Source organism: Lampris incognitus, chromosome 2, assembly GCF_029633865.1.
Source record: "Lampris incognitus isolate fLamInc1 chromosome 2, fLamInc1.hap2, whole genome shotgun sequence".
NCBI classification, from domain to species: Eukaryota; Metazoa; Chordata; class Actinopteri; order Lampriformes; family Lampridae; genus Lampris; species Lampris incognitus.
The window spans coordinates 144689396-144702610 of NC_079212.1; the positions used below are offsets into that span (position 1 = coordinate 144689396).

General features: G+C 49.3%; 1 protein-coding gene across 1 annotated transcript in view; it reads left to right on the forward strand.

The window, feature by feature from the left end:
* LOC130107729 (filamin-B) overlaps positions 1 to 13215 on the forward strand; it is a 139288-nt gene that overhangs the window by 78645 nt on the left and 47428 nt on the right. Inside the window, 10 exon segments of the mRNA XM_056274456.1 lie at positions 2008 to 2168; positions 2959 to 3049; positions 3806 to 3963; positions 4175 to 4292; positions 6401 to 6480; positions 6769 to 6954; positions 7493 to 7807; positions 9230 to 9338; positions 11049 to 11249; positions 12174 to 12347. Coding sequence (XP_056130431.1) covers positions 2008 to 2168; positions 2959 to 3049; positions 3806 to 3963; positions 4175 to 4292; positions 6401 to 6480; positions 6769 to 6954; positions 7493 to 7807; positions 9230 to 9338; positions 11049 to 11249; positions 12174 to 12347 — 1593 coding nt within the window.

The following is a 13215-nucleotide window of genomic DNA, read 5'->3' on the forward strand; positions in this document are numbered from 1 at the left end:
TTGCTCTCTCTGTCCTCTGTCTTGCTCTCTCTGTCTCTCTCTCTCTCTCTCTCTCTCTCTTTCACCGTCTCTCTCTCTCTCTCTCTCTCTCTCTCTCTCTCTCTCTCTCTCTCTCTCTCTCTCTCTCTCTCTCTCACTCTCTCTCTGTCTCACACTCGTTTTCTCTCGCCATCTCTCTCTCTGTCTCACTCGTTCTGTCTCACTCTCTCTGTCTTGCTCTCTCTGTCTCACTCTCTCTGTCTCACTCTCTCTGTCCTCCGTCTCACTCTATCTCTCGCTCTCTCACTCTCGTTCTCGTTCTCTCTCTCTCTCTCTCTCTCTCTCTCTCTCTCTCTCTCTCTCTCTCTCTCTCTCTCCGTCTCTCTCACTCTCTCTCTGTCTCGCTCTCTCTGTCCTCTGTCTCACTCTCTGTCTTGCTCTCTCTGTCTCACTCTCTCTGTCCTCTGTCTCACTCTCTCCGTCTCACTCTCTCTCTGTCTCGCTCTCTCTGTCCTCTGTCTCACTCTATCTCTGTCTTGCTCTCTCTGTCCTCTGTCTCACTCTCTCTGTCTCACTCTCTCTCTGTCTCACTCTCTCTCTCTGTCTCTCGCTCACTCACTCATCCACTGACTGTCACACACACACACACACACACACACACAAGGCCACTAGATCGTGGTGCTCTGGTTCACGATCACATTCTATCCTACTCGCATACTCACACAAAAACACACAACGCTAAGCACCTTGCCATGTCCTGTATGTGATCTCGAAAATCACACTCAAACGAGTCACACGAACACACACACACACACACACACCCACACCTTTTCCTGGCATTTGCTGTGAATGATCTCAAGGCTGAAAAATCCTGACAGGAAGTTCATCTCTCTGAACCGCCTTCCTGTCTCTCTGCCTCTAACGTTGACACTGGTATGTCTTCAGTTGTTGTTGCATGATAACCGAAGTATGTGTTTCGGATGATCCAGTTTCATGTTGAGTTGGCGTGTAGCGTCACTGTTCAAAGAGACGGGCAGAAGGCGGAGGAAAGGGAATGTGATTTAGGCAGGAAAGGTGGGTTTAGGCGGGGTTGTCGGGAGGATGTGAAGTATTTCTTTTTACGACTGGTTTCGGGTCAGCTTGTTTTGTGTGCGAGTGTTGTAAGGTCAGCGTGTTGTCTCCGACACCCAGCGTGGGTTTGACCTCGCTCTGTTGTCTCGCACCGTTTCCTTCCTCATTCCTGCCATTCTCTGAATTCTCCCGCTGCGATTGGCCGATCTGCTCTGGCCGAGGGTCAAGTCCTGCATACCGCTGTTAGATTACCTGGTCCCCAGAGACCTCCCGTCTGGTACAAAAGTAGACAATAAACTCGTTTCGGCTGCTGTTTAACGAGACGCGTTAACGTTAAGAAGGTGGTGAAGCTTCAGGAAACTGTAATCGGAGAGAACCGTCCTGACTCCTCCGTGTCTCCACCACACTGGGATCCATCCATTATCCAAACCGCTGATCCTGCCCTCAGGGTCGCGGGATACTGGAGCCTGTCCCAGCCAGCAGTCACTGGGCAGCAGGCAGGGAGACACCCTGGACAGGCCTCCAGACCATCACAGGGCCCACCCACACACACACACACACACACCGGGCAGCACGGTGGTGCAGTGGTTAGCGTCCTGGGTTCGAGCCCCGGGGTAGTCCAACTTTGGGGGTCGTCCCAGGACGTCCTCTGGAGGAAACCGGAGCACCCGGAGGAAACCCACGCAGACACGGGGAGAACATGTAAACTCCACACAGAGGACGACCCCCACACGTGGATATTCCTCCCACTTACTGCCAGGGTGCTGTGGCGCTGACCTTTGACCTCCTACCCTTTGGCTGTATATGATGGTGGTGTTGTAGGAACTGAAGCTTTTTCTACCGCTGGTGCCGTTAAGTTTATACACATAGAGCCTGATAAATGACCTCATCAACTGGCTAATGTTCCGGTCTATTCTGTGTGTGTGTGTGTGTGTGTGTGTGTGTGTGTGTGTGAAGGTGAGGTCAGTGTTGGGATAAAGTGTGACGCAAATATGATCAGTGAAAATGAAGAGGATGTGGATTTTGACATCATTCCAAACCCCAACGACACCATCACAGTCAAGTACATCCCACCTGCTGCAGGAAGACTCACTGTGAAAGTCCTGTTTACTGACCAGGTACACACACACACACACACACACACACACACACACACACACAACCACACACACACACACACACACACACAGCTGATATAGGCTTACCAGAAGTCTTGATACAGGATGGGGTGACACAGTAGTCCTGTAAACAGAATTGAGCTTTGGGGGCGTCTGGGTGGTGTGGCGGTCTATTCCGTTGCCTAGCAACACAGGGCTCGCCGGTTCGAATCCCCGTGTTACCTCCAGCTTTGTTGGGCGTCCCTACAGACACAATTGGCCGTGTCTGCGGGTGGGAAGCCGGATGTGGGTATGTGTCCTGCTCGCAGCACTAGCGCCTCCTCTGGTCGGTCAGGGCACCTGTTAAGGGGGGGAGGGGGAACCGGGGGGAATAGCGTGATCCTCCCACGTGCTACGTCCCCCTGGTGAAACTCCTCACTGTCAGGTGAAAAGAAGCGGCTGGCGACTCCACATGTATGGGAGGAGGCATGTGGTAGTCTGCAGCCCTCCCCGGATCAGCAGAGGGGGTGGAGCAGAGACCGGGACGGCCCGGAAGAGTGGGATAATTGGCTTGATACGATTGGAGAGAAAAAGGGGGGGGGATCCACAACAAAAAAAGTCCTAAATCAAGTTTCAAGTCTAATAATAACAAAGAAGCTCCTGTTTGTGAATGGGTTCTGTTATTACAGAGGGTGGTTCTGATCCAGCCCATAGTGTAAGTGGGCATAAAGGTTTGTTTGAAGGTTCTTGTCGGGTGCGGTCTGATTCTCGGCTTTACATTTTGTTTTATCCCCCCCCCCGCTCTGTGTAGGAGGTCCCACAGAGTCCCTTCCGGGTCAAAGTTGAACCTTCCCATGATGCCTCAAAGGTCAAGGCAGAGGGACCTGGACTGGCTCGCACTGGTGAGTAACACACACACACACACACACACACACACCTAAATGTGCAGTAAATTAACAATAAATGACACTGGATCTGTTCCATGAAGAATTAGATGCTTTCTGGGGCATCCGGGTAGCGTGGCGGTCTATTCTGTTGCCTACCAACACAGTGATCGCTGGTTCGAATCCCCGCGTTACCTCCGGCTTGGTCGGGCGTCCCTACAGACACAATTGGCCGTGTCTGCGGGTGGGGAGCCGGATTTGGGTATGTGTCCTGGTTGCTGTACTAGCGCCTCCTCTGGTCAGTTGGGGCACCTGTTCAGGGGGTAGGGGGAACTGGGGAGAATTGCGTGATCCTCCCACGCGCTACGTCCCCCTGGCGAAACTCCTCACTGTCAGGTGAAACTCCTCACTGTCAGGCGAAACTCCTCACTGTCAGGTGAAACTCCTCACTGTCAGGTGAAACTCCTCACTGTCAGGTGAAACTCCTCACTGTCAGGTGAAAAGAAGCGGCTGGTGACTCCACATGTCTTGGAGGAGGCATGTGGTAGTCTGCAGCCCTCCCCGGATCGGCAGAGAGGGTGGAGCAGCGACCGGGATGGCTTGAAAGAGTGGGGTAGTTGGCCGGATACACTTAGGGAGAAATGGGGGGGGGGGAATTTAATGCTTTCTGTAAAGTTGAGCACAGTTCAGTTTGTTTTTGTATTTCGTGTGGAAGTCTGACTGTCTTCCTTTGTTATTCTCTCTCTCTCTCTCTCTAACGTGTACATGCTGCAGGTGTGGAGAGTGGCAAGCCGACACACTTCACGGTGTACACAAAAGGAGCCGGTAAAGCCCCGTTGGACGTGTCCTTTTCAGGCTCCGTGGTTCAGGACTTTGACATCATCGACAACTACGACTACTCTCACACTGTCAAATACACACCTACTCAACAGGTAACACACTTACCTGGCCCGCAGAACAGTCCCGTTAATCCTGTGGACATCGCTCAGTTGCTTGATTATCGCAGAGGAAAACAGTCTTTCCCATAGCAACAGGCTGTAGACCTGGTAAAAGATGTATGGATTACCACGCCGCCTCTCACGTGTACTTCCAATCGCCTCGTTGCTCGAATGTGCTGTATAAATTGCCTTGCCTTGCCTGCAGGGTGAGATGCAGATCGTGGTGACGTTTGGAGGAGACCCCGTCCCCAAGACCCCCTTCACGGTTGGGGTGGCGGCTCCGTTGGACCTCAGCAAAGTCACAGTAGAAGATCTGAATGGAAGTAAGGACTCTCCTGGTCTGTCACGGTGACTTTCTGTCTGACTGGCGATGTCTGTCAGATGGTCTGTATGGCGTGTCTGTGTGTGTGTGTCTGCCTGATTTTGTGGCACAACTAAATCAGGAACACTTTGTCAGTTCACTTCATGCACTTGCGTACATGAAATGAAACGAAATGCCCCTTTTCCCCCAGCCCACAGCGGTACAACACAAAGACAAAAAAACATCCAAAAACTACAAGAACACACATAACCAAACTAACACACATATCAAAACTGAACAAAAAAAAAAATCACTGTCCAAGGGAACCAACGCCAGCCAGGGTGAACACCGGAACCGCCGGTGTGCACGGGCTAGCAGTTAGCGTAGCCCGCCCCGCTTCCGCATGCTGTCAGACCGCCCTCGGCGTTTCCTCCGCAGGCCCAGCTCCAGACAGGGGCCGTTGTCCCTGGGCCCACCAGATGCAGCAGACCAGGCTCTCCCAGCCAGACACCCTCGACACACCTCCCCCGCACTCCTCACGACGACATCAAAAACACCACAGTCAACGCCAGGAGAGGCCGTCGCCAGACCCTCCTCGGTGTTATCGGAACTGCCGGTCTGCATGGGCTAGCGGTTAGCTTAGCCTGCCCCGCTCTCCCAGCCATCAACCGAAGACAAACTTAGACGTGGACAAAGACACTGCATGGACGGTACTGGGTGAGGCCGCCACAAATGTGAATTCGCACCGCCATCTTCCCACACCAGAAGCATAAATGAAAATGCCAGTGAGAGATTGGATCCACAAATCGCCGAACCAAGTTTTGCTTGTTTGTTTGTTTTCAGTAATTCGCAAGTGTAACAGTCTCATCTAACGAGAAAGCTCTTGGATTTTAACGATGATTCATCATAACTTCTCCATCCATTAACGTGAGCTGTAAAACGTTGGTTATACTGAATCGGGCAGATGTGGAATTGAACATAAAAACATTCGATGGGAACATTTTTTGTTTATTCAATTTAGTTCTGTCTTTCTTGCCCTTCATCTTCATCGCCCAATCGCGCAACCTATCGTCTCGCATCGATTTGCCTCTGGGGATAACGGCCAATGTTTCGGTGCTTCCGGAGTACCCGCTGGTTGCTCGCTTCCATTTTTTATGAAGACCTCCTCTTCCGTGCACCCGTCATTGTTTACAGTCGGATTACCAACTTGAGACACGAGAACAGAGTTGGAGTTGAGAGACGACGTCTGCAATCAGATTGTTTCACAAGTAGCCATCACGAGTCGAACGTTTCTTCACAAAATACTCCAAACATCGATACTTTCTGTAGGTGTTTTGGATCCAGACAACATTTCGGCCAGTGTTCCGCATATTTCGCTCCCCACGTGGACTGTTTAGTTGTATGCCACCAAAACATGTCCCTGTAGAAATCACCACCTACTCAAACCTGATTGGTCAATACTACATTGACTACAACGGAAACGTAGACTAGAACGCTTCCGATACCAAAATCTAGTCCCTTCTCGCTCTCTTTATACACACACACACACACACACACACACACACACACACACACACACACATATAGTAAACGGATCTGTGATGGCCTGGTGGCCTGTCCAGGGTGTCACCCCGCCTGCCGCCCAATGACTGCTGGGATAGGCTCCAGCATCCCCGAGACCCTGAGAGCAGGATGAGCGGCTTGGATAATGGATTGATGGATGGATAGTAAACAGAGTGCACACGGGTGGCATGGCTCAGGAGGTAGATCAGGTCGTCTAGTAATCGGAAGGTCGCTGATTCCATCCCTGGCTCCTCCAGAGAGTGTGTTGAAGTGTCCTTGAGAAAGACACTGAACCCCTAATTGCTCCTGATGAGCAGGTTGGCACCTTACATGGCAGCCTCTGCCATCAGTGTATGAATGTGTGTGAGAATGGTTGAATGTGAGGCATCCATTGTAAAGCACTCTGAGCGGCGATAGACTAGAAAAGTATGATGTAAATGCAGTCCATTTACTATATATATATATATATATATATATATATATATATATATATATATATAGTAGATAAAACGTTTAATGTGTTTATAGAGATTAATTTTCTCCTTTGTTTCTCCCTCTCTCTCCTAGGAGTAGAGGTTGGACAGGCGCAGGCATTTGTCGTGGACACCAAGGGTGCAGGAGGTCAGGGCCACCTTGACGTGTCACTGGTGAGTCCTCTGGATGCCCTTTTACCGCCAAGTATGATCTAGAACCAGTTCCAAGTTCTTAAACATATTACACACCTCTGTTTCACCACACAGAAATTATAAAGTCCTACAAGGAACCAATCTCATCACAGTCCCTTTAGTCATCAGTCTATCAAGTCCCTTGTAACCATTTATATCCACTCGAGTGTCCAGCCACAGTCCTGTTTCCTGTCTTATTTAAAACATAATGTGATTAAAATAAAGAAGGCTTTGGTTGAAAACGGACCCACTCTGTTTTGATGCTGCTAGCTGAGTCCCAGCCGGCAGGCGGTGGCATGCACGGTGGAGCCCCAGCCCAGAAAGGCTGACTGCAGCCTTGTGCGCTACACCCCGACTGAGGAGGGCGTCTACGCCGTCAGTGTCAACTACGATGGACACCCTGTCCCAGGGAGCCCTTTCCCTGTGGAGGCCCAGTTACCTCCAGACCCCAGCAAGGTAACGTTGGTCCTGGTCATCTTCGTTGGTCATCTTCCACCTGACGGCCTGGTAGTACGGTCTGTATTCAGGTTAGATAAGAAAGGAGGCCACCGTCATCAGACACTATTTGAACCGTGTCTAATAATAGAGGTTTTCTTCCTGTTCTCCTCGTCCTGTCAGGGGTTTTCTGCCTCCTGCTGCCAGCAGTGTAAATACCGTTCCCTATTGTTATCTCGCTCTAGAAGAAACTTCTTCAAATTAACAACCTGGGTGTTATTTTCATAGTTTTCCCATCATTTGTATGAGTTATTATATCATTTTACTCTTTGGCCTCATTTTGTAGATTTTGAACACGGAACCACTGCTGGACTCAACTTTATAACGTGTCTTATGGGACAGTTGGGTCCACAGACACTTTGTGGTTTTAAAGCCTGTCCAATAACACCAGACCACGGTTCATAATTCACGTGATTTGCTTTCCGACATTAAATTGTTCATTGGAAATTAATTTTAAAAATGGACAGAAACATGACTGGTGTCTGCGTTCTCCCTGCAGGTGAAGGCGTTCGGTCCAGGACTGACGGGTGGTTTGGTGGGAAATCCTGCAGAGTTTACAATCGACACCAAAGGAGCTGGTACCGGGGGTCTGGGGCTGACGGTGGAGGGGCCAACCGAGGCCAAAATTGAGTGCTCAGACAACGGCGACGGGACCTGCTCCGTGTCCTACCTGCCCACAGAACCGGGAGACTACCTGGTCAACATCCTGTTTGAGGATGTTCACATTCCTGGCTCACCATTCAGAGCTGACATCCAGATGCCCTTTGACCCCTCCAAGGTGGTGGCTTCTGGGTCAGGCCTAAAGAGAGCCAAGGTGAGTTTAGATGAGAAATGGGCTCAGTGTGGTGGAGAAGAGATGAGGTTCAATTTATCTGAATTTAAAAGATTAGTTGGAATAGATTAGATGCTAGTTGATAACAGACGGCACAGAAATCTATGACACACTGTCATAGATGTCTGCTTTTATTAAAGGGATAGTTTGGTTTTTAAGGTTTCTACTATGTTCCACTTGCATAGACAAGCTGTTGGACACCTTTTTTATGTCTGTGTGTGCGGTTTGAAGGACGTTGAACAGCAAGGTTAGCCTAGCTTAGCTCAGTTGCTGGATGTCTACAGCAGTGCAACACAAAGACAAAAACACATATGCAAAAACTACAAGAACACATATATATCAAACTACAAAAGAAATCACTGTCCAAGAGAACGACTGCAGGATGACTGTCGGAACTGCCGGTCTGCATGGGCTAGCGGTTAGCTTAGCCTGCCCCCGCTTCCGCGTCTTGTCAGACCGCCCTCAGTGTTTCCTCTTCGGGTAGAGCTCCAGGCAGGGCCGTGGTCCCTGGGCCCATCGGACGCAGCAGACCAAGCTCCCCGAGCCGGTCCCAGCCAGACACCTTTGACAAACCTCTCCGCACTCCACACAACAACGACACTAAAACCACAGTCAACGCTAGACAAGACCGCCGCCAGACCGCCTTCGGTGTTATCGGAACTGCCAGTCTGCATGGGCTAGCAATTAGCTTAGCCTGCCCCACTTCCGCATCCTGTCAGACCGCCCTCGGTGTTAACTCTTTGGGCGCAGCTCCAAACAGGGCCGTGGTCCCTGGGCCCACAGCACGCAGAGGACCAAGCTGTCCCAGCTGATCCAGCACCAGCTCTCCCAGCCATCAAACGAAGAGACAAACTTGTACGTGGACAAAGACACTGCATAGACGTTGCTGGGTGAGACCACCGCAAATGTAAGTTCGCGTCGCCATCTTCCCACACCGGTACTCGGTGAGGCTGCTGCAGATGTGAATTTCCGCTGCCATCTTCACATACAAGTCATATCATCATATGCACGTAGTATAGACTTGATATAGTAGTAGTACATACTTTATAGAATTATGTATATTATGAAGAATAACACTAGTCCTGCCAAGATAAGGAAATGTTTAGGAAGTTTGATGTAATCTCTATTTCTTTGTCAATGGTGAAATTAGTGACTGTATAATTACAATAATTACAACATTTAGTTTTGTTAGACCAGTCATCCATCTTAAAGTTTTGAAGGTTTATTTCTTTTGAGAGGAGCTGCTGCCTCTGGTGGTGGTGATGATAATGATGATGATGATTAATAATAATAATAATAATGAAACATGTTTCATTAGTTTCATCTGTGACTGAAATGATGATAAACCTAACTTGTTTTAACCCATACCACTTAGTATTCACGGTCTTGTGTATTTGTTGACAGGTTGGTGAGACCAGCGTGGTGAATGTGGACTGTTCTCGAGCCGGACCGGGTCAGCTGAGCTTCGAGGCAGTGCCAGACTCGCTTTCCGGTCCGACTGGTTCTGGACCTGGTAAGAACAAAACAACTTTGTATCATCCAACGAAAGTTGAGGAATATGTTGATCGTATCAGTACCTCTATCAGACTAACATCGTACAGCAGTGCATACTGACATGAGATCAGAAATCCCAAATCCCAGAGATTCATTTGAAATGTAAAAGACGCCAGCACACCACCAAACCAAAAAACCTGAGGGAACCCGAGTGTTATTTATTGATGATCTACTATCTGTTGGTAATCTGTTGAATGTGGAGCTGCCAGGGAAGAGGAGAAGAGGAAGGCCAAAGAGGAGGTTTATGGATGTGGTGAGGGAGGACATGTGGGTGGCTGGTGTGACAAAGGAAGATGCAGAGGACAGGAAGAGATGGAAACGGATGATCTGCTGTGGCGACCCCTAACGGGAACAGCCGAATGAAGTAGTAGTAGTAGTAGTAGTAGTAGTAGTAGTAGTATCTGTTGGTAAAGGTCTTCTCTAGCCTGTTCGGTCATATCTGCTTGTTAGACAAAACTTCACTTCTTCTTCTTCTTCCTCATTGAAGTCGAAGACATAAAATTCAACGCAGCATTAATTTTTCCCTCCAAAAAGTCCAACCAGACAATGACCGTTAATATGAGTGAGGACAGCTGTTCATGATTGTCTTAAATATGCCAGTGATTAAGTAACAAAATAGACTTTTGTTTGCACGTTAACCTAACAATTGCAGCATGATCATCAGAATCAAGTTTGTTGGCCATGTAGGTTTGCACATGCATGGAATTTGGCTGCGGTTTCGTGGCCCGATCAGTGTACTTAACATAGAGTAACAACACTACAACACAACAGCCTTCAGATATATACACGAGGATTGACTTATACAGGTGAAATAAGCGGTTATAAGGTGCAATGGTGCAGAGAATATACCGGAGATGCTGAAACAGATGTTAGCAGGTTATGTACATACTACATGCCTGAGGTAGATGGACATGACGGTGTAATTTGCACGGATAAATAGACTTGCTAGCCCTTGGCTAACGGGTCGGACCCTTTAGTCGACTGGTTAACGTTGTCACCCGTGGTGCGGGAGACAGGTTCGCGTCCTGGCTGCGGCTAAAGAACACTTGGGGTACAGTGCTTTGTAGCGCCTACCAGAGGGGAGGAGTTAGAACAGGTTGTGACCAGGGCGTGGTGGGTCTGCAGTGATGTTGCCTGCTTGTTTCCTGACTCTGGAGGTGTAAGTCCTGAATGGAGGGCAGGTTGGCACCAGTGATTTCCTCTGCAGACCTGACTGTCTGTTCTAGTCTGTCCCTGTCCTGTTCGGTGGCCGAATCAAACCAGACAGTGATGGATGTGCAGAGGACAGGCTGGACTATTGCAGTGTAGAACCGAATCAACAGTTCCTGAGGCAGGTTGAACTTCCTGAGCTGGCGGAGAAAGTACATCCTCTGCTGGGCCTTTTTGATGATTGTTTCTATGTTGGATGCCCACCTTAGGTCCTGAGAGATTGTGAAAAATGAACAAAAAAATGAACACAACTGAGTCTGAAAACAGGTATAGCGCACATAGACACTATGAGTTGTGCTGTATTGTACAAATAGCGGATGAATGATAGTTAAATGAATTTCTAAACTTTCCCAAAACCGATGCACCTGTGATGGATTTCTTCTATGAATTGGGTTTGAACAGATGGTTTATTTATCTTCTATAATTTGAGCTGACGATGAACCAATATAATCCTGTCCAGGTGTGAAGGCCAGAACGGAGGTGGTGGATAACAAAGACGGGACGTATGCTGTGACTTATGTCCCCTTGACTGCCGGTGTTTACACCCTGCTGCTCAAGTACGGCGGCAAGGCAACGCCCGGTTTCCCTGCCAAGGTCACAGTGGATCCAGCTGTCGACACCTCCAAGGTCAAGGTGTTCGGGCCTGGCGTGGAGGGACAGGGTACGGTTTGTTTTACTGGGATTCATATGGGGTCGTTCTTCAAGACTTCATGTCCTCCCGCCAACTCGCCTTAATGTCTTCTCGTCTTCTCGTGTCTCCTCAAGTTTCCTTTGTTTTCTCTCCTCGTCGAGTTCCTTCACAGTGAGCTGCTCGAGGTCATTATTGTGGGCATGATGGAGATTGTAGTCAAAACTGAATGTTTACAATCTTTGTATAACACAAACTAAACTTGAATTCGGTTTAAAGGCCTTTGCTCACGACATTCAAAATTTTCATATTTAAATTTCACACATTCAAGAGACAAACTTCTCCGCGTAGCGTAGCGGTCTACCCGTTGCCTACCAACACAGGGATCGCCGGTTCGAATCCCCGTGTTGCCTCCGGCTTGGTCGGGCATCCCTACAGACACAATTGGCCGTGTCTGCGGGTGGGAAGCCGGATGTGGGTGTGTGTCCTGATCGCTGCACTAGTGCCCCCTCTGGTCGGTCGGGGCACCTGTTCGAGGGGGAGGGGGAACTGGGGGGAATAGCATGATCCTCCCACGTGCTACCTCCCCCTGGTGACGCTCCTCACTGTGTGTTGAAAAGAAGAGGCATGCGGTAGTCTGCAGCCCTCCCCAGGTCTGCAGAGGGGGGTGGAACAGCGACCGGGATGGTTGGAAAAGTGGGGTGATTGGCCAAGTGCAATTGGGAAGAAAAAAGGGGAACCCCCCCCCCCAAAAAAAAAAAAAAGGACATGCATGTTAGGGTTAATACTCCTGTCTGTGCCCCTGAGCAAGGCAATGGAAAGAAGAACTGGAGTTGGTCCCCGGGTGCTGCAGCTGCCCACTGCGCCCATGCAACAGTCTGGGTTAAATGCAGACAACACACTCATTGTAACCTACAGTGTCAAATAAAGTGGCTTTCTTCTTTCTCCATCCCCCAGCAGTTTTCAGAGAAGCTACTACAGAATTCACGGTGGACGCCCGTCCTCTGAGCCGACGAGGAGGAGACCACGTCAAGGCGGAGGTCAGGAACCCGTCTGGAACGCCGACAGACTGTCAGGTCAAAGACAACGCTGACGGGACCTACAGCGTGGAATACACTCCATGTGAGACGGGTAAGCCTCATCTTGGATCTCCTTGTAGATCTAATGAGCTACTCCTCCGCGAGTCCGTAAGTCTTTATTGCCCACAGAAATACGACAAAAAGCGAAGAAAAATCAACAAAATCTACGAGAAGTTGCACAGACACACACGCACAATGTTACACGAATTGCTGAGTGATTGTTTTGAGATTGGTTTGATTTCAGTTAGGTTGTCGAAATTTTGATTTTTTTTTTTTTTACCAGGGTGTGTTGATGCATGCTCAATAATCCGGATAAGGAAACTGGAGAAAGTTGAGTCAGTTCACATGGACACATTCAGTGGGAGAAACGTTTCATCACTTATCTAAATGGCTTTGTCAGTCTCGGCTGACTGCAGGTATCCCCACAATCAATACAGCGGTTAGCGCGGTCGCCTCACAGCGAGAAGGTCCCGGGTTCGAGTGCCGGGGTCGTCCAACCTTGGGGGGTCGTCCCGGGTCGTCCTCTGTGTGGAGTTTGCATGTTCTCCCCGTGTCTGTGTGGGTTTCCTCCGGGGGCTCCGGTTTCCTCCAACAGTCCAAAGACCTGTAGGTCAGGTGACTCGGCCGTACTAAATTGTCCCTAGGTTTGAATGTGTGTGTGTGTGAGTGTTAACTCAGTGACCTGTAACATCTCTAAGTTTCTGGCATCTATTCTTAACCCGTGGGTAGGCAGTACTGAACATCACATTCAGAACACTATGAATTTTGTGGTGAGGGACATCATTATGGAGGAGGATGAAACAATGGTCTCTTATGATGTTACCTCTCTCTTCACGTGTGTTGATGATGAAGCAGTGGAGGTGGTCCATATGAAATTACAAAACGACCCCACCCTCAACAATAGGTCCACCCTTAACACT